General features: G+C 40.7%; 1 protein-coding gene across 3 annotated transcripts; it reads left to right on the forward strand.

Annotated features, from left to right (window-relative positions):
* Window positions 1–5,845: 5,845 nt before the first annotated feature.
* atat1 (alpha tubulin acetyltransferase 1) lies at window positions 5,846–26,244 on the forward strand. 3 transcript variants are annotated; one of them, XM_058047624.1, is made up of 13 exons: window positions 5,846–6,352; window positions 7,563–7,623; window positions 7,982–8,073; window positions 8,151–8,208; window positions 8,298–8,411; window positions 11,365–11,466; window positions 11,836–11,881; window positions 14,955–15,029; window positions 15,134–15,335; window positions 17,823–17,936; window positions 21,081–21,166; window positions 22,276–22,336; window positions 25,275–26,244. In XM_058047624.1, exons 1-13 carry the CDS (start codon window positions 6,261–6,263, stop codon window positions 25,513–25,515), a joined length of 1,344 nt encoding a protein of 447 aa, XP_057903607.1. In that variant the 5' UTR covers window positions 5,846–6,260; the 3' UTR covers window positions 25,516–26,244. The 3 variants fall into 3 exon arrangements, with proteins under 3 accessions (XP_057903607.1, XP_057903608.1, XP_057903609.1); XM_058047626.1 differs by lacking the exon at window positions 17,823–17,936 and adding an exon at window positions 12,582–12,627 and having other exon boundaries at window positions 5,857–6,352; XM_058047625.1 differs by lacking the exon at window positions 17,823–17,936 and having other exon boundaries at window positions 5,853–6,352.
* The last annotated feature ends 182 nt before the right edge of the window (window positions 26,245–26,426 follow it).

Here is a 26,426-nt window from a genome sequence, read left to right on the forward strand (position 1 = left end):
GGATTGGTACCAGGGTTCACTGATGACAGCTGAGCCTTGGTCTTTAAGGTCAGGCAGCCCACCTCCCTGCTGGCACCCGTTACACCTGGCCCAGACCCACGGCTTATCAGCGTGGCATGTGGGCCCAGAGATGCCGTTAGCAAAATGATCCCAAAGTGGTCCCTGCTGCACCTCCATCCCAGACATGACTGCACCAGATGGCTCCCCAACCAGGCCTGGGAAGGTTTGTGCTCCTTATCAGCTCGGGTGTTGACACCAGCTGCTTTGGATCGTTTGAGTCCCTGTTTTCAAGCCTTTGGAAGCCTTGACTGCTGTTGCGGGTCATCTGTGGATGCTGTATGATGACCTGCGCGGGAACCTCGTTGTCTGATCTAGTACTGACCCCACGGTTCGTATACACACATGAAAAAAAATGTACTGCATTTCCTTAAAAAGGTATGTTTACTTTTTGCATAGATCTTCTTAAGTTGTCCTAACTTTAGTCTTATTTAAGTAGTTAGTACTAGTCCAGTATCACAAGGCCAACTTAAATACCTACACAAATAAAGACCTGTTTTAAGTTGCATCTAATTGATTTTCTGTGTATTTTATTGAATTTTCTCATTTGTTGTAATTGATATATGTTCAAAAGTACAATGACTATGATTTTTATTTATGTACAAGAGCTAAATAAATCAAGTAGTGCTTACTTAAAATCAATGAATATTCCTTTAAAAGGTTATCTCACCATTCTCAACTTTTAGTCAATGTTTTCCACTTTCTTTCTTTCTTTCTTTCTTTCTTAATTTATTTCAGACATGCATACTATGTTACATTATTCTTTCTCACATATACACTTACAATATCTATTTATATATATATATATATATATATATATATATATATATGTATATACATACACATATACATACACACATATCTACATACATATACATATACACATACACATACATGCATACACACAACACCTCATTACTACAAATGTCTGAAAAGGAGCAGGAAGAAGCAAAGCTTATTAAATCCTACCCCTTCTCCACGCCATAGCAGTTACCAATTCAATAAGTTTTTTTTGTTTTGTTTTGTTTTTTTTCACACATATAATCACAGAATCTTACATAAGACAAACAACAAAAGAAGAGTGGGAACATCGGACACCCCAGCAAAACCCCCAGGACATTGCTGAAGCACACCACCGACCCCGCCAGCCAACCCACCTGGCCCCGACCCCCCTAGCCCCTGAGTGCACCCACCGAGTGCCCAGCACCCCAGCAGTCCCCGCACACCCCGCTGCCCTCCAATAAGAAGCCATTTTAGCTGGACCCACAAGTATGTGTGATCCCTGGGCGGGCCTACATTCGTGCCACCGACATGTCACCAGCATGTGGTCACGTGACACCCGATGTCCAACCATCATTTACCTCATTATTGCGAGGCCACACGGAATGCTCCCATAAGAAGCACCCACCAAGCCCGGGCGGCTATTGAGGCCCCACCCAGCCAGAGAGCGGCAAGACAAGGCAGGGTCCACTTTACGAAGCCACAGCACACCCCCGCCCTTCCCAGAGCTTCACCTAGATGCCCGACATCACCCCCCCCCCCCCATAAATGATGTTACCATGATGTAAACATAACAACTGGAATGGTTGCAACTGTTATGAAATCTATACAATACCGTATACAACATGCTTTCTGGTACTCACAAATCCCTTTCATATTTACTCATAAGACTGTTTATAAGTAATTGTTTAAATCTATTTAGCATATCACAAGATTTCATCTTTATATCTAAATCATTCCATATATCGACTCCTTTGATTGACACACATCTCTGCTTTACATTTGTTCGTACTTTCCCTTTTGCATACACACTCATTCCTCGTAGATCATATTGACTAGTACGAATCTGAAACATCCCCTGGATAATATTTGGGAGCATGTTTTTATTTACCTTAAACATCATTTGCGCAGTTTTGAAATCAATTAAATCATCATAAAATCATCATAAAATTTTACAATTTGCGAATTTAAAAAAAGTTGACTTGTTGGTGCTTGGTAAGCAGCTTGATTGATTATCCTTATTACGCTCAAAAAATAAATGTTTAGCCACAACAAAAAAATTCAACGCAACAGTTTCCATTAGTCGTTCTTAGTTATGACAACTAAATTTGAAATTGCTGTGAACCAACAAACAATATTGCATTGCACGAATTAGCTTTTCCTCTTCACTCAAAGCTTATTTTAATTAATGCTTACTGAATAATTGTTGTCATAGGGACAAGTTTTTAAGTTCGTGACTCAAAAAAATATGTTAAGTCAACTGACTTTTTATTCAAAGTAGTTTAATTTGTTGTCTACTTAATTATAATAACAATGCACACAGTTTTTAAGTAGCAATAACTTTATATATATATATATATATATATATATATATATATATACTTATATACTTATATACTAGATACTCTGAATTACTTTTTAGAGTGTACTCTCTTTTGCATCATGTAAATTGGTGTCCCCAGATTTCAATGCCATAAACAATATATGGCTGTGTAAAAGTTCCATATAGTAATTGTAGAGAATGTTTATTGAGGATGTAATTTAGTTTATGTAGTATTGCAATTACTTTTGATAATTTGTTTTTTCTATAGTTTATATGTGATTTCCAGCTTAGTTTGTCATCTACAATAATTCCTAACATTTTCTTTCCTTTACTCGTTGAATTTCAGTATTCTCTGTTTTAATTTGTGTTTGTTTTTTTTTATGGTTTCCAAATATAATATATTTGGTTTTCTGTAGGTTTAGTGATAATTTATTTGTGGCGAGCCATCTTTTTATGGTTCCAAGCTCCCTCTGCATTGTATCCAGGAGATGTTTCAGATCCCTACCAGAACATAATACATTTGTGTCATCGGCAAACAAAACAAAATGTAACAGCTTAGATACATTACAGATGTCGTTTATATATATATATATATATATATATACAATAAATAATTTAGGACACAGCACAGAGCCTTATGGTACCCCACATGTCACATTCAGTCGATCAGATTAATTATCATGTAGTTGCACATATTGTTGTGTATTATTAAATAATCTTGTAACCACCTTTGTGCGATACCGCTGATCCCATATCTTTCCAGCTTCTGTCACGGTGCGTCATGTCGCTGCTACGGTGCGAGTCCAGGATGCAGAGATGAAGTGAAGGTGCAGATAAGAGCTTAGCTTTACTTTCACAAACACGATGGCAGCAACGGCATACAACTCGTAGTCATGAACAATGCACCAACAAAACTAAATACAACAGTCAAATTACAAACGGGTGCGCCTAGACGGGGAAGTAAAAGTGACGAACCACAGGACAGACCGACACAGGAAATACTACAAAAGAGCAGGAAAGCAGGAAGTAAGGCTAAGAGGAAAACCAAGAGCTGTCACGAGGGGGTGAAGACCAATCATGACTTCTTTATTAATAAGTTATGATCAAGTACCCAAAGGATCTCAGGTACACATTAGAAACCGTTCAGAAGGTTTTCATGGAACTTGGTACAGACTTCTCTGCAAAGACCAGATCTCTCAAAAACAAACTCCTTCAGTGAATCCACAAGTTCTGGATCTGGAGTTGTTGACCTCTAAAAGTTCCCTTCAGTCCAGCCAACACCATGTTTATGTTTTATATTCCTAATTGTGTATCATACAGGTTCTTGTATGAATGACTTATGTATGCTTGATATTTGGAGACCAGAAGTTCTTGCACTCGGTAGATTTAGATTCATCCTTGCGTATCATACGGGTTCTGTATGGTCTTGTATAAAGGACCCATGCTTGATATTTAAAGACCATAGGTTATGGTGCTCAGTAATCTTATGACCAGATTCATCATATTCCTAGCTGTGTATCATACTGATTCTGTATGGTCTTGATATTTAAAGACCATAGGTTATGGTGCTCAGTAATCTTATGAACAGATTTATCATATTCCTAGCTGTGTATCATACTGATTCTGTATGGTCGTGTATACATGACTCGTGTTTGATCTTTTATTCAATCTCAAAGTTTAAAAGTAGACAATATAGCAAGTAAACGGCTACAACTGGGTCTCATTAGTTTGCATGTACTTGGATTTGATGCTGGTACAGTTGAAAGAAAACAAATGTTCTGAATGTATATGTTGCATCTGTAATTATTTATACATTATTGGTTCTAAATGACACATTTGAGCTACATTATAAACTATTGCAGTGTGCAAGTTTAAATTCCTCTTGAATTATTCTACAATTTACTGGACAGTTGGTATAAGTATTATTGTGTTAGTGTTATTACAATGGAAAATATTATGGTAATGGTTTTATTTCATTTGAACATGCATCAGATTCCAATTGAGTGCATCCCATAATCAGTTCCCAGTTTCACATGTCCAAAAGGAGTAGGAAGAAGCAAAGCTTATTAAATCCTACCCCTCCATCTGGTACTTTTACAATCACTAACCCTTACATTTGTTCACTTCCTGCTTTCTATAATACAGTTTAATTTAGGTTTAATTAATTTAAGTTAGAATTTAGGAGCGAGTAAGTACAAATAACAATTAAAAGTTCTTATAATGTCAAATTAAAAGCGAGTCCAATTTAGGGGATAGTTAGCTGAAGTAAGGATTAAAAGTTCTTACAATGTCAAATTTAAAGTTAGCAGAACTTACTGTTGAGTTGATAAAAGTCTAAATTCAAAGTTGAGCAAACTCAGAAGCAAAACTTAAAATATTTACTTTAATTGTCCAACTTAAAATTTGACTGAAGTTTGTTTCCTTGAAATTTTGAGTTGACCTAACTTGTCTTTTTTTCCAGTTTAGTTATTATGATTATACTTATGTTACTATTAAGCTTTCAGTGTCTTGCAGTTTCTCTTGCCATAACATTGGACCAGTTGTCTTTTGCTGTTATATATCGATGAAGACTTTGTATGTGGTTATTTTGAGCTGCTCACACAAACGTACATAAGAATTACAAACTTTTGTCAGAGTTGAAATTTATGATTTTGTTTTCTTACTTTCTTTTTGCAACACTCACGTTCAGAATAAAAATATGCAGTTAATTGCACAAAAGCAGTGGTTGAACTGTCTTTCTTGAAAGCACAAAAAATACCAAAAAGAAAAAATGAAGTATATATATATATGTATGTGTGTGTGTGTGTGTGTATGTATATATAATATACGTATATTAGGTTACTGCTACTTAAAAAGTTGTGTGCATTGTTATAAGTAGACAACAAATTAAACTACTTAGAATAAAATGATTAAGTAAGTTGACTTAACATATTTTTTTGAGTTACGAACTTAAAAACTTATCCCTATGACAACAATTATTCAGTAAGCATTAATTAAAATAAGCTTTGAGTGAAGAGGAAAAGCTAATTCGTGCAATGCAATATTGTTTGTTGGTTCACAGCAATTTCAAATTTAGTTGTCATAACTAAGAACGACTAATGGAAACTGTTGCATTTTTATTTTTTTTGTTGAGGCTAAACATTTCTTTTTTGAATGTATGTGCATCTCAGTATGATGTCTTTCAGTTGCCATTTATAAATTGATCAGTATTATAGTTGATATAATAGTTATAGTAGTTATAGTTAATGTGTACGTATCAAGCACGCATATGTATGTTGCATGTTTGCATGTTTGCATGTTTGCATTTGACATGTCAGTCCTGTGGTTATTTGTAATATGCACGTTTATTGTTACGATGACAGCCAGTTGTTGGTACTTACCGTACTACGTCAATAAAGCCGCCGTCGTATTAAAGTTGAACTACTGCACTCCGATTCGTTAGCTATGTTCTCAAACATCGACTGATGATGGAAGGACTTTGAACATTTCATGTACAAACGACTGCTTCACTGATGTGAACTGGCTTCGTACGAAGTGTGTGTGGGGGGGTATATTAGCAGTCGCTCCTTTAGCATGGTTTACGGTAGGTGCTGCTTGACGCGACTGTACCATTACGAGACAATAGAGGTGCCCTGACATGAAATTGAATGAATGAGCGGCAGCTCCTGCGTGTCGCTGACATTTATCTGTACGTCTCGCCGGTGCAGTGATGATAACATTTCTAGAGGCTTTTAGCAGCTAAAACTAGCTTTAGTTTTATTTCAAACGAATCCGGTTAAGTAGCCGGTGCCTCTATCGGCCAGCGAGCTAGCAAGCTAACAAGGGAGGCTCCTGCTAGAGCGCCGCTACCCGGATTGGTTGGACATCATCCACAGATGCTATGGAGTTTCCCTTTGATATTAACCACTTATTTTCCGAGAGGGTAACCATCTTGGACCAGACCCTTGGTGCAGGTCGCGTATCTCCAAAAAGGTGAGGAATCACTGCTTGTGTTTCCTTTTCCTCTGTGTTGTTAGCGACCATGGTGACGTCATGTAAACATACTGTTAGCATCGCCCTACTCAGCTGCCTTTTTATGCTAGCTAGTCAAAATGTTCCTTCTTTGTTTGTATATGCCTGTTTCTACTCATTTATGTATTTTATATTTTGAAAATATATTTAAACATATGTATATATATATATATATATATAATTGTGACGTCACTTCGTTGACATGCACGAAAAAAATGAAGTTGAAATCACGTCTATTACGGTGGGCGTTATTCCAAATGTTGGTATCGATTCGATATCGAACAAATTCAGGCATAATATTGTTGATACCCATATCGATACTTCTTACTTGGAGATTTTTCAAGTAAACACACAGGAAAAAGTAAACAAAAAACATTTGCATTTTAACAATGTAAGACAGCGTATCAATATTGAATAAAACTGTAATCAAAAAAGTCCTTCATTTCCTTTTTAATACTAATGGAAAAAATCTAATAAAATAAAATGAAATAAAATGAAAAATTATGAATGGCTGTCATTCGAATGTTTTGGCGTTTTATCCCAGAAGCCAAGCACTTATGGATTAATACAATAAATAATACAAATAAATAGCAATCATTGTACATTTGTAAACAATATATTCCATACATCTGAACAACAAAAAAACACAGCTATGTGGAAAATAAACAGAAGATAAGCAGTGTCAATCAAATGCCAGTGGTATCAATAATATCATACATGGATCAATCCGTTCACCTGTAATGTTTACACAGGGGCGGGGGTCCAAAATGAAAGGATGCAATTTTGCCACTTTGATGTTTTGTAAAGCAACACATACAGTCATGGGGAAAAAAGGATTAGACCACTTAGTTTCTTCAGTTTCTTGTTAATTTTAATGCATGCTACAACTAAAGGTACAGTTGTTTGGACAGCTTTAATGATGGCAACAAAAATAGCTCATAAGGGTAACATTTTTTGGAAGTACAATGTTATAGTTTGTATAGCTCTGGTTTACGTCAACAAACAGATTATTAAAGCTATGGAGGCTGAAATAGATTGACAAGTTTAAAATGAAGGTCTACCTTAAGAAGAATCAGAACGTTTTAAGAGAAGCTAGTATTACATCATGACGCTTGAACACATCGTGCATTGTTGTGCTCCCCCTGTCTTTCTGTGTGGTTTGTCTCTCTAGGCCAAATCTTCAGTCTCACATCGTTACTGTCATTGATGAACTTGGGATAGCCTCAGCAAAGGTACGTTTCGTCACAGTTGCAAGCTCGTTGATTATTGAATGAAGTATTGCGTTTACTAGGCATGCTGCAATTTCTTTTTTTTGTTGCTAACATACACACCATTGTACATATAACAATACACTATATTGTAGCATATCATATTGTGGTACCCAGCATGCCTTGCGGACCACCCTGTAAACGTTTGGACACCCCTGTTGCTCTGTGTTGACATAGCATATAATGTGAATGTGAGCAGATGTTTTTTTTGTCATTCTGCTGTTGTTGTACGTGTGTCATTTGTATAAAAAAAACACTTTCAGGAACTTGAATCCGTGATTTTTTTAAATATATTTTTTAAACCTATGCTTTCTGTCCGCAGGCCCAGAGGCTAACAACACCTGTAACAAGCGCCAATAAGTTGCAGTCTCAGCAGCATCAAGTCTACCTGATGAAGGATGGAGAAAGCAACGGGTACATCACATTCCTAAGCTTACGCTACATGCATTTGTATTTACATTTGTAATACACCTGCTCCTTCCTACCTACAGAGGGCGTGGTGTCATTGTGGGATTTCTCAAGGTCGGATACAAGAAGTTGTTTCTGCTGGTGAGTCAGTTCTTCTTGTGACAGTCCTGTGAAGATTGACGTCTTACTGCTTACTATGGAAACGCATCCCTGCTGTATTCCCTCCATAGGATCAACAAGGTGTACACATAGAAGCCGAGCCACTGTGCGTTCTGGATTTCTTTGTTGCTCACAACTTGCAAAGACATGGCTATGGACTGGAGCTGTTCAATTTCATGTTGCAGGTGACGTATTCCCACACGATGACGGGGGAATCACACCTCATTCCGGTCAGAAATGGCATGCCAAGACAGACTCGTCATGGGGGGAGTTACCAGAGTTACACTCACTGCAAAAACATAGGGTTTCCCTATTTTAAATGCTCATTTTTGTGGCACTTACTGTATGTACATGACGTATTTATACTAACACTAGTAATACTATGTAATACTTATAATAAATGCTATACGGCGATGTGGAAAAGTCCTGATTTCTTGATGTCATGACACTTGAATGTTTCAGATCATGACACTAATTGATTAGCGTGCAGGCCTCACAGCTAGGAGACCCGAGTTCAATTCCACCCTCGGCCATCTCTGTGTGGAGTTTGCATGTTCTCCCCGTGCATGCGTGGCTTTTCTCCGTTGACTCCGGCTTCCTCCCACATTCCTAAACCATGCTCCAAATTGTCCGTAGGTATGAATGTGAGTGTGAATGGTTGTTTGTCTATATGTGCCCTGGGATTGGCTGGCCACCAGTCCAGGGTGTACCCCACCTCTCGCCCCAAGACAGCTGGGATAGGCTCCAGCAACCCCAGCTGTATAGAATGAATGAATTGAAATATAACTGACAACATAACTAAAAACAAAATGCAGTTCTTAAATAAAACCTTTTATGAACTCATTCGCTATCATAAATGTATTGATGCATTTTTTTCAACCCAAACAGCCGAATACAAAGACATATTTATATGTCTTTCATGTTTTTTAGGTTTTTTTTCACGAGACACAAAAAGAGGTGATGACACAACTGCACAATTGAAGCGATCATGTTTGGTGCAGCTGTAAATACGGCCACAAGGTGGCAGAAGTGCGTTTTATAAGAACTCAGCATGCATCTTTCCCATGTGAATAAAGCAGGAAGTGTATTTTATATACAAAATGTCTAAACATGTCAAAATGGTGGTTTTACACGAAAATAACACTTCCTAAAATAAATACATAAATCCACTTCCTGCACGCTACACTTCCCCATGCTTTTGCACTTCCTGCTTGTTGTGGAGGGCTTTATTTACATGGGAAAGATGCATGCCGAGCTCTTAGAAAATGCACTTCTGCCACCTTGTGACCGTATTTACCAAACATGATCGCTTCAATTGTGCAGTTGCATCATCACCTCTTTTTGTGTCTCTTGAAAAAAAAAACAAAAAAACATGAAAGCCGTATCAATACGTCTTTGGATTCGGCCGTTTGGGTTCTAGTGAGAAGGGTTTGTTTTACCCGACGTTGTTGCAACCTCAACCCTGCTCAAAGTTCAACGTGCCATTGTAACATACAAAACGTGAACTCCCCGTCGGGGAATCGAACGCCGGTCTTCCACGTGACAGGCGGAGATACTGTCCACTATACTAACGAGGACTGCTGCTGAGCTAATGTGGTGTCGATTGGTCAAAGGGTATGGAGGACCAAAACTGCCAAAATAATAAATAAATAAATAAAAGTGGAAATAAAAACAAAAATGAAAAAAAATAATAATAATAATATAAATGGAAATTAAAAAAAAAATATATATATATACATAAATAAATAAATAAAAGCAAAAATAAATACAAAAATAAATGTAGAAATAAATACAAAAATAAATATATAAATATAATGACATATCAATAAATAAATAAAAGCACTCTGCTCTCATATGTATTTATTTCATGCTGCAGACAATGTCAGCTTGAAATGCAGAAGGAAAAACTATTCAAATGAGGGGGCGGTCCTAAGTGTGTCTTGGGTTGAACTGTTCGCCTATTGGTTGATGGACATGTGAGTGCGAAAATCGACTAGGTATGCCTGCAAACGGCCACAGCAAGAGGAAGTCACCACACCACTCTCAATGGCGGTAAATATGGCTGCAATCTCCAGGGATCTCCGTTTGCTAGCAGATATTTCGGATAATGCTTCCCCGGATTACCTGCTTTTCCGGGTGGAAGCCTTATTGGAGCAGTTAATTCACACAAATGAAACAACAGACTCAGTGTCGATCAACCAATAGGCGAACAGTTCAACCCAAGACACACTTAGGACCGCCCCCTCATTTGAATAGTTTTTCCTTCTGCATTTCAAGCTGACATTGTCTGCAGCATGAAATAAATACATATGAGTGCTTTTATTTATTTATTGATATGTAATTCTATTTATATATTTATTTTTGTATTTATTTCTACATTTATTTTTGTATTTTTTATTTTTGAATCTTGTTTTTTATTTTTGTATTTATTTTTGCTTTTATTTATTTATTTATGTATATATTTTTTTATTTTTGTTTTTATTTCCATTTATATTAATTTTTTTGTATTTAATTTTTAGATATTTTTTTTTCATTTTTGTTTTTATTTCCACTTTTATTTATTTATTTATTTATTATTTTGTCAGTTTTGGTCCTCCATAAAAGCGGAATTCAGATTCAAATATATATATATATATATATATATATATATATATATATATATATATATATATATATATATATATATATATATATATATATATATATATATATATATATATATATATATATATATATATATAAACAAAATGTTTTTCCTGATGAAAGATGAGAGTCCAATCCTTCGTGTCCATGTCTTTATAGCCCAAGAACACAATATTCAGTGTGCCTTGAAAAATCAAGTCAAAATCATCCAAAATGGCCGCTACTGAGAGGGGAGGGATATCTTTTGTAAAATGGCTGGGATTGAATGAGTCAGACCAAAAAATCCCAACCTACATGGCCCTGCATGAAAAAGTCTCAAGGTGGTTTTTATCTTGGAACTCTGCCATGCAGGCCTTTTTCTTTAACAACATTTAGAACTTTGGAGTCCAGTACAAAGAAGTTGTTGTTGCAATACCATCACCTGTTGGACCAGGCTTCTTCAGACACTTTCTGCATGTTCTTGGTGAATCTGAAGATTTTTTTGTTTTTTTGCAGGACAAGAATTTAGAACCGGTGCTGATGGCATATGATAGACCCTCGCCCAAATTGTTGTCTTTCCTGGCCAAGCATTACTGCCTGACACAAAGTGTTCCCCAGGTATAGTATCGTGACATGAACTTCTATGACATCCCCATCAGCAGTGTAACGCATCAACGGTGACTTACCCCGCTCCATTATCAGAGTTCCGATTAGTGGCTGGGGTCATCACTTAAGTAAAGTTTGGCTTCTCAAAGCAATGACATGCATAATTAATGACATGATTACATGCACGGGTGGAACACGCACAAGAACGAGGCAACTTGAATCAAAACAAATGTGTTTGTTCCTCCAAATAGAACGGGTGCAGCTTACACACCGGTATTTACTGTAGTCGCTGAGCATGAACCGATGATGCCCTGAAAGAATGAGAATATTCACAGGCACCATGGCAGTCATTTCAGTAACTGATCTTTGTCTTGCTTCCAGGTCAATCACTTTGTTGTGTTTGATGGCTTTTTCCTCAACAAATCAGGTAATTGTTTCAATGTTTTCAATGTTATCCGGAAAAGAAAGATATTGTACAGTTATGTTGAGCTAATGTGTTCAATATATTAGCTAGAATAATGTATTTTGGAGTCAAGATTCCTTTGCCATTCAGAATACTTAAATGCACGTTAAAAAGTCAGACGTTGTGGCATCTTTGTACACACTGTCAAAACACCGTCATAGCGATGCTGGTGTTTCAGGGTGCCTGATAAGGTTTCATGTGTTTTTCCTCCTTGCGGAATGTTTGCAGTCCCACTCGATGGACGCCATGATTGTTTAGCGGTTAGCTCGGGCAAGCCGCTTGCAGCTGCAGCACGTCACAAAAAATAGCGCTTGAAGCCTTAGCCTAGCAACGCAAACCACCGTACTTTGTCACACTTTCATGTCAAATTATTAGTCAAATGCTGTTTTTCAATGAAAGCGGTGCCAACTGATTGTACATCTAACAAGTCTAACATCAAAATCAATGAATTTGTGCTCACACAAAATACTGTACATAACATATTTGCACGCCACCATTTTCCAGTCCATGATTTTCATTATTACGTCAATGTGGAAGATTCCACGCAAGTCAAAGCAGATCCATTCGGGAGATTTTCATCTGAAGAAAGGTTGCGGACGCAAGAGACCTGATGTACTTTCATTCCCATCCCCAAATCTTTTTGTTCCCCATCAAACTGTCCCAGGTTCGTCTTGGTCTCCTCAGGCGGATCAGGGGACGTACAGCTTTTTGTAAGACCATTATTCTCTCTCTCATTCATTTAGCCAACATCGCTTGTTCCTTGTGTTCTTTTATCCTTTGTCTCCTCTACTATACATTTATTTGCTAACTTTTGAAAGACCAATATCAATTATGTATTAAACCAGGGGTGCTCACACTTTTTCAGCATGCGAGCTACTTTTAAAATGACCGAGTCAAAATGATCTACCCACTACAAAAATGCTAAACATCTATTTATTTTCAAATGTATTGAGGATTATTTGTACGTACAATGTATGTTGATGTACCTTACATAACCAAATGAGCCAATATTGCAAAACACACATAATTAACTATTAACATTTTTTGTAATTACCTGAGTTTACTTTGATGACTTGCACTGAATTGAACCAGCCAGGGATGCATAGTCCGGACAGTAGCTGCTGATAGCCAGCCTCAAGCACACTTCCAAATGTTTATCAGTCATGGATAATATCCGTATCATAATATCCGTATAATATTCCATATCCGTATGGAAGTGATATGTTTTTTGCCTTTTTACTTGGTCCAGTTTTTGCCTTTTTACTTGGTCCAGCTCCTTCACTCATTTTAGTGACCATAAACTTTAGCGAGGGCTTAACATCTCGCAATTCGCCGACTAGCTTAGCACTTTGCATCGTTGTTTACGCATGAGCGGTGACCTAAAGGTCAAAATTCAGTTGTCATCTGACTGGTTGTCCTGTATGTCAATCAAGTAACGGGGATGGATGATAGGCTGACATCGTAAGTTCTGCTGCACTTAGAGACGTTGTTTGATTTGATTGGTCGCCCGAAGGGCAACATTCAGTTGTCATCTGAATGGCTGCCCTGTATATCAATCAAGTGACGGCATTGATGCTGGGATGATATTTTTTTAATGTCACGCCGCGATCGACCAGCGATCGACCAGTATCACCTCCGCGATCGACCGGTAGATCGCGATCGACTTAATGAGCACCCCTGTATTAAACTGTCATATTCGTATTTTCATCTCTTTTGTTGAAACATTCATCTTAAAGTGAACGTTGACCAAAGTAGACCACCTGGTAGATAGAGGAGGATTCCTTTTTTTCCTCACCACAACCCATAAGTCATCCAAGTGCCTTTTTGAGTGGGCCGCCACGGTCCCTTTTCACGCTACCAAACCCAACCTGATTGGTGGATTGCCGTAGAGACTGGCGTCCTTCTGGAAGGCTCTCCTCTCTCGTCAGAGGAAAGCTGGAGCTCCGTCAGAGCTACTACTGGTTCAGCCACTTTTAAAATGACTGTCACGACACCGTCCGTACCGGAAACACCATCGCGTGTAAGGCAACCCAATTTGCTACATCGAAACTACAGTAAACCTCAGATATATCGGATTCAATTGTTCCCACTGGTTTTGTCCGATATAAGCGAAATGCATTATATGCGTATACCGGAAAATGTCCGTTTTACGCATATATGGGATTTATATCCGGTATATGCGTAAATGGGATTTTATCCGTTCTAAAAAGGCACTTCCTTGACTATGTTTCCAATGTACCTGGACTGGGCAATGAAAAGAGACGTAAGGTAATGAGAATTGAACTTTATTGGACTATGAGCATAACAAATTGTTAATTAAGCTAGGCCCTGTTACGCCCGTCAGGCCTACGTTATTTCCAATAGTGAGGTTAAGATCTCATTCAGTAAATCCCAGGGTGTTTTCTGGCAGCATTTGCCAGAATAACCCAGTTTCGTCGGCATTAAAAATGTCCTCTGCTTTAAAACGTCTCAGAATGTCAGCTAGCTTCGGAGCGCCACGATGCGTCCATCCGATATATGCGAGGGAAATTTAATGGAAATGCATCGTAACGGGACTGGAGATTTTGTCCGAAATAGGCGAAATCCGTTATAAAAAATCCGATATATGCAATGAATTTTTATTGGAAATGCATTACAGAAAAATCGGTTCTTTTTTATCTGTCCGTTGTGAGCGAATTTCCGATATATCCGAGGTTTACTGTACATCATCTGTCTTTTACAGCAGTCAAATGTCAGGCAACCTGGTTTGCAGCAAGCACATGTATAGTCGTGTGGTAGCATCTATGTTTAGACCAGTGGTCCTCAATTACTTTGTTTTGCCCCCCCCCCCCCCCCATTTGAAATACTATTTATCTGCACTTTACAGACCGAACCCACAACTGAAACCAACAAAATGCAGCATACAAGCGTTGAAGAGTTCAATTGCATGTTGACTATGATAAATAATCCCCCCCCCCCCCATTCATTGTTCCACCACACTATTTTAGAAGCACTACAATAGATTTTGTAAAGGGTCTCAATGTAGTGTCCTTCACAGTGGGCCAGTTGAGAAAGGTTCCCCTAAGAAAGCCGGACGGGGAGATCAAACCCTACTCTCTAATGGAGAGAGAAGGTGAGTCTTCATTGTACAACAATCTTCACTTTTTGCCATAAGTGATAAATCATAAATATTACATTAGAATGTACTGATTCCATTTGCATTTTTACCATTGGCAGCCGTACGTCAGGAGCAGAGGACTCCTCCGTGGCCATTTGCCCCCCATTCTCCCCAGCGGTCGGGATTCTCCCAGTACTCCCTCAGTGTGGGATCCTCCCCCTCAAGGGTGCCGCCTCAATCCGCCACAGTGCCTGCCCCCGGGGTCCACGGGGACCGGAACCCGCACTTTCCTCTGGAACGCTTCCGAGCAAGAAGCAACAGGTATTAGAAGAAGCACACAATTTCACTCCTAGATCATTATTGATCACAATTGGTCATTCAGTGTTTTGGGGGGCAGGTCAATGACAAAATAACTTAAGGAATGGAGGTAAAAATGATTATGAAATGGAGACTATTAAAGCTAACTTGCTCTTTGTCATGAAGGAATATCGTTGCCGATAATTGCCGAATGTCGTTCCAAAAATACACAAATACACAATTTCGCTTGCACTTCTGTACGTATAAGTGACAAGAATAAAGGCATTTCAAAATAAATACTTCAAAAAAATACTTGTAGCAGAACCCTCTTTTAAAGGGGACCTATTATGCTCATTTTCATCCCTTTGTATTGAGTGGTGGACTGATAGAGGAGCTACACGCAATGACCTTTCTAGATCTGCACCATAAAGCTGTCTAGATCTTCCAGACTTGGCACCTATTTGATTCATTTATTCCATCCACGGCCTGCCCCCGGGCACGCCCACTCCACCGTCACTGGAAAAAAATTTGAAACTTAAAATAAAAAAAAAACTCACAAAAAACTCTCATATTTTTCTCTTCACCTGTAATCTTCAAATGCAGCCACATCTGCCTGATGCCTCTTTAGACAAGTTAGCGTTCCGTCAAATATGGACAAACCTGGAAGCCGTTGCTCCTTGCTAACACGGTGAAATCTCTTCTTTCAGGGCTCACTTCCAAATGGCAAAACTCATTATCTGACACTTTGGCATCGTTAAAAATGACAATACAACATTCTATCGACATTTCTTGGTCACAAAAGTGGAAAAAAAATAATAGGTCCCCTTTAATATTTTGTTAGGCGGCACGGCGGTCTAGTGGTTAGCGCGCAGACCTCACAGCTAGGAGACCAGGGTTCAATTCCACCCTCGGGCATCTCTGTGTGGAGTTTGCATGTTCTCCCCGTGCATGCGTGGGTTTTCTCCGGGTACTCCGGTTTCCTCCCACATTCCAAAAACATGCTAGGTTAATTGGCGACTCCAAATTGTCCATAAGTATGAATGTGAGTGTGAATGGTTGTTTGTCTATATGTGCCCTGGGATTGGCTGGCCACCAGTCCAGGGTGTACCCCGCCTCTCGCCCGAAGACAGCTGGGATAGGCTCCAGCACCCCCGCGACCCTCGTGAGGAAAAAGCGGTAGAAAATGAATGAATGAATGAATAATATTTTGTTTGTACTCTGGGTGTAATGGTACACCATAATCATGTTGGGTACGTACTTGGTTGTTGTGTATCTTGGTTTTAAGGTAGGGGTGTCCAATCGTTTTACCAGCAAGGGCCACAAAATACTCAAAGACACTTTACAGAAGAATGGAGTTGAATAAAAGCAAGTAAACAAAGTAAAAGATACATGAAAATACAACATTCATTGGTTAATACACAGTTAAAACATGAGTAAAAGTAATAGTTAGAGCATTGAAACCTGTTTACCATTGTCTAAATACATTACTAGAGCCATCTAGACGTGAAATAACACCCCTATAGTCACCTTTACACTCCTATTACTCAATATAGTAGACAAAATCAGAGCAAATAAGATATATTAGACATGAATAAGAACTTGGATGTTTTTATCTGCACGGCATACTTCTTTGTGTATTGTCTCATCAATGTACTTTTATGGTGGATTTAAACGCATAATAAGAGTAAATAAGCCATTTAAGACAAAAATAAAACCCCTATTCGTTTGCGTCACAGTAAATGTTACAGAGGGGACCTTAGTGGTGCGTGGACAGAAGTGTGGAGGACAGGAAGTGATGTCAGAGGTTCAAGGCTGGGTTTTAGCTTGTCATAGGTTATTGACCCAAAAGTAGCCCGTGTTGTTATTTTGTGTCTGAATTCGGGGTCTGCATCCTACCCGGTCTACGAAGGTCAGATGTTCAGAGGCTCCTGTGTATTCAGACATTCAGTATTCAGTCCCGCCGTCCTCATACTTCCTGGTTGTGTTACATGTTTTCATGTATACCCTCACGTCCTTTCTACCTTCAATCCCGAGTTAAGAAAGCAGTAACATAACTAAGGTGAAGGCAAACAAACAAATTGTACATTATAGAAGCAAAGTTATTAGTTTTTTAAATGTACTTTGCAGGATGTTTGCAGATTTAACTCCAGCTCACAGCTAGACCTGATACATTCAACAGTAGTAATATTCATAGCTCCTTTATGTAGTTAGTACTTTTTGGCTACTTCATTCATGTGTACATGACTCTGATCAGCAACAACAGAGGTTTTAATAATGTATTATCTGATGACATACATGATGTAGTATAACAAGCAGGTGAAATAATGATGAGGTGCAGGAAGCCGAAGGAGTAGAAGGTTTGTAGGACATCGGTGATATTCCACATACCTGAGGCTGTCCAGCAGCTCGTTTAAAACTAGTTTAAAACTATTATATTCGCGTTCTTTACAAAGTTTATGGTGGAGGTCTTTTGTGTGGACATAATGGAGAAAGAGTATTTTCTTTGAAAAGGGTTAGTGACGTGGCAGTGGAGGACAGCCAACAAGTAGGCAGCACCGAGCGAGTTCCGCCACCGTATGTGAACGGATTGTGGATGCTGGGGCTCAGGCAGTGGCTCCCCCAGAGGTATGTCGATTGCCATGAAAAATGAAAAAGTCTTGGCGCCTAACACTCCAAATTACCAGCGCACCTGAACGCCTCACAGTGTGAGGAGACTTGTGTGCATCATGTCAACAAATAAGTCTGAATGATTGTTGGTGTTGCAATTAGCGGTGAAAACCTGGCGCTGTGAGTGGAGATCTGAAAAAGAGGCTTTATTGATGGTTGTATGTATTTTTGCGACAAGTGGTTAGTGCACAGCTAGGAGACCTGAGTTCGATTCCACCCGTGCGTACGTGGGTTTTCTCCAGGTACTCCGGTTTCCTCCCCCATTCCAAAAACATGCAAGGTTAATTGGCCACTCCAAATTGTCCATGGGTATGAATGTGGGTGGGAATGGTCTATTTGTGTCCTGTGATTTCCCTATGAATTGCCCTATGAATTCAATTACCCTAAATTCCGGTGTATAAGCCGATACTTATTTCTTAAACTTAAAATGTTTTCCCATAATGCATTGAATCTCAGCAACACAGTCACTAGGGTGCTGCAATGACATCAGCCTCCCTCTGGGTTCTCTGGGAAGTAATGCAATAAGATAATATATGCCTTTATTCATCTCTCAGTGGGGAAATATGCAATATGAGTAAATGTTAAAATAGATAAACTCATATTGGTACATGCAATGTATATTTCCTCGGTATTTTGAGATGAGTGAGTTTCAATTTCCAATGGGTTGACAAGCTTGTTGTGAGTTTTTTTCATGATGATTGGCTCCTATATCAAATAAATAGCTGCCTGGTCCTCACGCACCTCACGATATGCCATTTCATGACGTGGACACGTGCGGCTCATACACCAGAATTTAAGGTACTTTACCATTACTAGATACCAGTGGAGAATACTACTTATCATCACAACGTCTTTGAATGTTGTTTACCATTTTAGGCTTGAAATGTAACATTTGCTCAAATGTACACATTTTTTGACAATGGAAACAGCGTGATTTAAATGTGCCACATTTGCGGAAAAGCGTGACAGAGTAAGGCTGCTAAGTGGCGACGGGTCGCTGTATATCCAACCTACAGTGCATCCGGAAAGTATTCACAGCGCTTCACTTTTTCTACATTTTGTCATGTTACAGCCTCATTCCAAACTGTATTAAATTCATCTCTTACCTCAAAATTCTACACAAAATACTCCATTATGACAATGTGAAAAAAGGTTTTTTTGACATGTTTTGAATTTATTAAAAATAGAAAACAAAAAAATGACATTTCCATAAGTATTCACAGCCTTTGCTTAATACTTTGTTGATCCACCTTTGGCAGCAATTACAGCCTCAAGTCTTTTTGAATATGATCCCACAAGTTTAGCACACCTATCTTTAGGCAGTTTTGCCCATTCTTCTTTGCAATAAGTCTCAAGCTCCATCAGGTTGGATGGGAGACGTCTGTGCACAGCCATTTTCACATCTCTCCAGAGATGTTCCATCGGATTCGAGTCTGGACTCTGGCTGGGCCACTCCAGGACATTCACGGAGTGGTTCTGAAGCCAATCTTTTGAGATCTTGGCTGTGTGCTTCGGGTCGTTGTCCTGCTGAAAAATGAACCTTCGCCCCAGCCTGAGGTCAAGAGCGCTCTGGAGCAGGTTTTCATCCAGGATATCTCTATATATTGCTGCATTCATTTTTCCTTCTATCCTGACCAGTCTGCCAGTTCCTGCTGCTGAAGAACATCCCCACAGCATGATGCTGCCACCACCATGCTTCACTGTAGGGATGGTATTGGCCTGGTGATGAGCAGTGCCTGGTTTCCTCCAAACATGGCGCCTGGCTTTCGTCTGGCCACTCTACCATACAGGCCTGATTGGTGGATTGCTGCAGAGATGGTTGTCCTTCTGGAAGGCTCTCCTCTCTCCACAGAGGAACGCTGGAGCTCTGACAGAGTGACCATCGGGGCCTTGGTCACCTCCCTGACTAAGGCCCTTCTTCCCCGATCGCTCAGTTTAGAAGGCCGGCCAGCTCTAGGAAGAGTCCTGGTGGTTCCAAACGTCTTCCATTTACCAATAATGGAGACCTTCAAAGCAGCAGAAATGTTTCTGTATCCTTCCCCAGATTTGTGCCTCAAGACAATCCTGTCTCGCAGGTCTACAGACAGTTCTTTTGACTTCATGCTTGGTGTTTGTGCTCTGACATGCACAGTCAACTGTGGGACCTTATATAGACAGGTGTGTGCCTTTCCAAATCATGTCCAATCAACTGAATTTACTGCAGGTGGACTCCAATTAAGCTGTAGAAAGATCTCAAGGATGATCAGTGGAAAAAAGATGCACCTGAGCTCAATTTTGAGCTTCATGGCAAAGGCTGTGAATACGCATGTAAATGTGATTTCTTAGTTTTCTATTTTTAATAAATTCAAAAAAGTCAAAAAAAAAAAATTTTCACATTGTCATAATGGAGTATTTTGTGTAGAATTTTGAGGTAAGAGATTAAATTAATACAATTTGGAATGAGGCTGTAACATGACAAAATGTGGAAAAAGTGAAGCGCTGTGAATACTTTCCGCATGCACTGTAGAGCTTGAAGAGCTCCTTTCATCAGCACAAAGAGAAGCTTGTTTGTCCAAAATGCTGCCTTCTGTAACACTGTCGCTTTCTCTTTCCCTCCACTTCATCCATCTCTTCACCCACCTTTCTTTTCAACCCTCTTTCTGATGACTTCTCCATTGCAACGCTTGTAATTCAATAGTCTGAATAGATCTCACCTGGGCTTGGATTGACCGCATTCTAACATTCTGGCATCTCCTGGAAGAAAACCCAGTTTTTGTCTTGGAGCACACACAGCTGGAGACTGTGCTGCTGTTTGAATAGTTATTTGACTTTTGGCCTGGTAAAAGGACATTAGTGTTATTGGGAAGGCACAAAGACCTGTTATGTTTGACCTTTTTTTGCATTAAACTTGCTTCCACAAAACTGTACACAGTCTTTGAGACTTGTGTAAATCTGCTTTTATGGCAGTTTAATATGCGCCGTCTTATTTTCATGTTTGTCATTTCATCCTCATAGTACTGCTTTCTTATATTCATTACACAAACCTTTTTTTTTTTTTTTTCTCATGATGTTTTCTTTTACATTTTCCTCCGCCCTTTTTATTCCTTTCCCTTCTGATAACAGCCAAGAGTGTCACGCTGCAAGAGGTCGCCTGTACAGTCGCTACACGGACACCAAGTCTTTGCCAGTGCTGGAAAAGCCTCTGTCAGGTAAAGAGAACAATAGGAAGAGAGTCCAGTTGTATGATATATATATATATATATATCATATATGCATTTTGCAGAGTTAATTTACTCCTTGGGGTGTGGCCCGAGGTCCGTTTGCAGGCTGCAGCTGTTGTTTTATAGGCCCATGGCTCACAGTATCATTTTTAGAACATTTTCCAAGAATAAAGTCAAAATATTATGTATAAATCATACAATAATAACATTTAACGCTTTGATATCTCATCCTACCCACTTTATTTACAGCAGTATGAACAAGTTTGGGCCCCCCTTGATTGTTATAATTATGTCATTTTCACTTTCTGTACCGCTTATCCTTATTAGGGTCGCAGAGGTACGCTGGAGCCTATCCCAGCTGATAAATAAAACTAATAAATAAAAACAAGAACATTAAAAACAACATGTGAAACAACGATAAAAGTAATAAATGAAAGAAAAATAACTGATAACTAGGATTAGTAAAACCAATTGAAAGATCAAAATGTTCATATTATGAAAACAAAGTTGGCAATTGTTTCAAAATCAGGTTGCCGAAACTCATGAGTTATGAGTTATGCCTTCATTATGAGAATGAAGGCAAAATATTTGAGGAGTTATGAGAAGAAAAATTTACAAGAGCAATGTAAGTAAACGTTCAACTTTATGCTACTATTATTTGTCTTCATAATATTATGTTGTAACCTCTCGCTCCAAGACAGCTGGGATAGGCTCCAGCACCCCTGCAACCCTCGTGAGGATAAGCGGTAGAAAATGAATGAATGAATGAATATTTGCTGATTTTTCGGTTGTTTTATATACCATATATTTTTAGCATGTGCTGCAGGTCCAATGGAAAAAAAACACAAATGGCCCCCAGGCAGCACCTTGGGCAACCTCTGATCTCCCATGAATTCAGTCCTACTTTATTGAGTAAAAAGTGGAGTTGGGTGTCATGTACATGTTATGTGATACCAATGCCAAATCAGTACTTGTGAAATGTTTAATTGTTGCCAGAACTGGTCCTTGGAACCGTTATCCAAGAACAATGTCTTTTCTTAGTCCAGTATAATGACAGAATGCAGGTTGTCACGTCCAAGTACTGTGTGCCTCCTCAGGTCTGAGATCGGGACATGCGGAAGCACACAAGGTTTCCAGTATTCCCGGACCACAAAGCAGGTATTTACGCTGTCGCACTACAAGTCTGTTTTCCTTTGGGACACTGATGAACAGTATGGGACACATGTAGTACAGTATGTACTTGGAGATAAATGCTTTGGGGTTATTACAAATTTTATTAAGTATTAATAGTAGTATCATTATTATACATGCATAACTACTATTATCAATATATTATTATCAATTTATCTAAATGTATTTTTTTATTCTCATTTTTTATCTATGTGTGATATATGGGGACCGTGTGCTATCGTCCCACTCTGGCTGTGGCTGTTTCCCCAGGTGGGGATGTAGGGCGGGGCTGGCTGTGGGTGCGCCGGTACCGGGGCGGGTGGCGATTGGGCTGGTGCTCTGTGCGGCGCTGGCCAGGATTGGCGGGGGCTTGCTTGGGGGCGGGGTGGTGGGCTCTGGGTCATGGGGGAGCCTTGACCAAGGGTTTGGGGGCGGGTCTGGCCGGTGGCTCACGGGCGGCCCCTGCTATTTGCTATTTGTCTGGCTGGCCCCCTCTGTCTCCGGTCTTGTGGCGGTCTTCCCGCCTCCGGGGTGTCCTACTCGGCGGGTCGGTGGGTGGATGGGAGATGTGGTGGAGACGGGTCGGCGCTGGGGCAGAGGGTAGGGCTGGGGGGACATTTACTTTTTACGGCTGTTGGGGTGTCACTTTTCTCGTGGGCTCTGCTGTGTGGTGTGTGTCTCTGTCCCTCCCTGGCACTTTTGGCTCACGTGCATTGGGGGCGTGGTTGTGCTCTGCCCCATGCGGGTCCCGGTTCTCCTGCGGTCTCTGTGGTGTCGATCCCTGGGCTGCCATGGTGATGGATGTGTCGCCGGGGCACGGTCCCTGCTGTTCTGGCAGTTGTGGGAGCTGCCTCGAGGCGCGTGGTTTGTCCGCGGCTCTTGATGGTCTGGGGGTTGCGTAGCTGGCGCAATCTCTGGTGGGGCCCCCTGCGTGGGGTGGCTGGAAGCCATCGCTGGGGGGGTCGGCAGGCCGGACTGGTTGCCATGATGGGCCGGGTGGAGCCTGTGGCCGGTCCTGCAGCCCATGGCTTGCTCCGGGCGGTGCTGTGCTGCCTTTCCCCGCTCGGTTGATCGGTAGTGCGCGGTGGGCGTGTGTGGGGCCCCGGTCCTCCCTGCTGCACCACCTCACATACATGTAGGACCTTGGGGGGTGATGTGCAATTGGTTGTGCCGGGGGTGAGGGGTTTCCTTGTGGATGCCCCTTTGTCCTCGGCATTCCTCTGGCTTGGTCACCCTTCAATTTTAACCGCACCTTAGACACTCAGTTCTGGGGGGGATCTTCAGGGGGGGCCTGAAGTCTGCGGTGGTGGCTTGGGGTTGCTGCACTGTGGTGGCTGTTTGTTGGGATGGGGCCTGATCTCGCTCGTGGGGACGGGGGCCTGGTTGGCGTGTGGGGGTGGGGGGCATGCGCCTCGGAGTCGGGCCGGCTGGGGGGACGATGCTCTCCCGGACGTGTGTCTGCTACCACTGGTCTCTATGCTCTGTTGCATCGCTTTCCTTGTCTTTGCCCATCCCCGATCTGTCTTAGGGCTCGTCGGGGATGCTGAGGTCTGTTGGTGGCTTAGTGCTGGTCTTGTCTGCCCGGCTCTGGTGCTTGGCTTTGGCCTCACCCACGGGGCCGGTGGATCTCTGGTGGTGAGACCTTGACCTGGCTGCGTGGGGCGGGGTTTGCTGGGTGGTAGAAGGCAGTCTCTCTCCCCTCCAGTTTCTCTTCTTCTTCTTTTTCTGTGTTTCTTCTTGCTCCGGTCCGGTCGCTCCAAATTTGCCTAACAAAAACATCAAATAACGGCAAATAAAATTTCATGGTACAGGGAAGTTGTAGCCAACACCTTTCCTGACACAGAGCAAATCTGTCTAGCATGTAAGGGCATTTACATCAACAATACTATCTGCCCCAATGGCTGGACGGGACAGCAAAAAAAAAAAAAAAGCTTTGGGGTAAAAAAAAATAAAGTGGCCAAAATATCAACCAAATTGATACAAGATGATTGGTTTTTGGTTGAGTCTTGGTCGACGTGTGAATCAGAGAAACTTGAGTGTTTTCAGCCTGTGAGTACGCGATACTCAAGTCTCCATGAAGTGACTACGAGTCAGTGAAACTTGATTGTATGTCAACTCGTGGGTCAACGAAACTGGAGTGTTCATCAACCAAACTCGAGTCACCACTTGAATTTGTTAAACTCAAGTCTTTGTCAACCCGTGAGTCAGTGAAACTCGAGTTTTCGTCAAGCGCCTGCAAGTCACTTAAAATAGAATGTCCATCAACCCGTGAGTCAAAACTGGGGACTTTGTTGCGCACCCGTGAGTCAGTGAAAGTTGAGCGTTTTCAGCCTGTGAGTGAGTGAAACAAGTCTTTTTCCAACCCCCGTGAGTCAGTGAAAGACGCGTGTTTGTCAACCAGTGATTCAGTTACTTCGAGGGGTCATCAACCTGTGAGCCAATCAAACGCAAGTCTTTGTCAACCTGTGAGTTAAGTCTTGTCTTGCAAACGAAACTGAGTGTTGGTCAACAAAACTTGAGTCTTTGTCGAGCACTCGAGAGTCAGTGAAACTGAAGTGTATGTCATCTTGTGACTTGACTCGAAATTTTAGTCTTTTTAAAGCGACTGTGAGTCAATGAAACTCAAGTGGAGTCTTCCTTGAGCACCCATGAGTCGGCGAAAGTCGAGTCTACAAAAACCAAGTCTTTGTCGAGCACCTGTGATTCAGTCAAACTTGAGTGTATGATTCCTCTACCGCCATAACTTTTATTCCTATCCCGTGGTAGTTATGTGCCTTCCACATTTAATACCAACAACATTGATGTCCACCTGGTACAAACGCAATCAAAGGTTATTTATCTTGGATGTTCGTTCTTGCAAAGGTTGAAAAAGTTACAACGTCATATTCACACCCTTCCTAATATCTTGCCTCAAATTGTCACCCAGGCTAGTCCCACACCCGCCTCCATCCACGACCTTCATCCCAACATCCCTATGCAGCAACGCAGGGCTCCCGCAGGAAGAAGCACCCGGCCAGGTGCTTGGTCTTGAAAAGGAGTCGGAGGCAGCAGAGGGCGCTGCGGGACACACAAGCAGTAGTGGCTGGTCTTGGACCGGGGGAAACGGCTGCTTCTCCGCCCAGCAGGTGAAGCAGTTCCACTTGAACAGGAGCACCTGTCCCTGGTGATGGCCGTGCTGGGGCGCTTGGCTTCCACCGTAGCCGCCAAAATGTCAGCCACGGCTGTGAGTCAAGTGTTGTAGGCTTTTGCCTTTATTGCCATTCAATGGTTCTGTGGTAAGTCAATTTCTAAATGTCTGTCATTATTAAAGCCCTCCAGGCATGACGTAACACCCCTACAGTCACCTTTACACTCCTATCACCTGATACAAAAATATAAAGACTGAAACAATGCTTGTGTGTGTCGCTGCACATGTTCCGGTACTGATACCAGGGCAGCTTATTGAGGGCCAGGCAGGAAGTGATGTCAGGGGTTGAGAGTTGAGCTTCACCTAGGCTTAAGGGTACAACAGTAGCCCGTATTTGTCTTAGGGCTTTTTATTGGAGTTGATTGTGCCTGTTTGGAGGTCATTCTAACCCCCTGTCACAAAAGCTTCAGCTCTGGTGCTTGTGTGTCTCACTCAACATTACAGTATCATTACTGACACCTAGTGACCAGTGTAGAATACTATGTACATCACAATGAAACAAGACGTTGAATGTCTATATTGGTATTGCTTTTTTACTTCACATTTTTATACTTGAAAATTCTTAATTTGGACCAAAAATACTTAATTATATTGTGGTTAATTGGTTCCAGGTGTGAGTGCAATAATAGAAATTAAGAAGTTATGGCATAGAAATCATGTTTCCAATCTTCCAAGTATTAGTATGTAGTATTTTGATATCGTTATAGACCTCTAGACATGAAGTAACACCCACATGGTCACCCGTATGTCGTATTTTTGTATTATTAGAGACCTCTAGGCATGAAGTAACACCCCCATGGTCACCCGTATGTAGTATTTTTGTATTATTAGAGACCTCTAGACATGAAGTAACACCCCCATGGTCACCCGTATGTCGTATTTTTGTATTAT

Source organism: Doryrhamphus excisus, chromosome 14, assembly GCF_030265055.1.
Source record: "Doryrhamphus excisus isolate RoL2022-K1 chromosome 14, RoL_Dexc_1.0, whole genome shotgun sequence".
NCBI lineage: Eukaryota > Metazoa > Chordata > Actinopteri > Syngnathiformes > Syngnathidae > Doryrhamphus > Doryrhamphus excisus.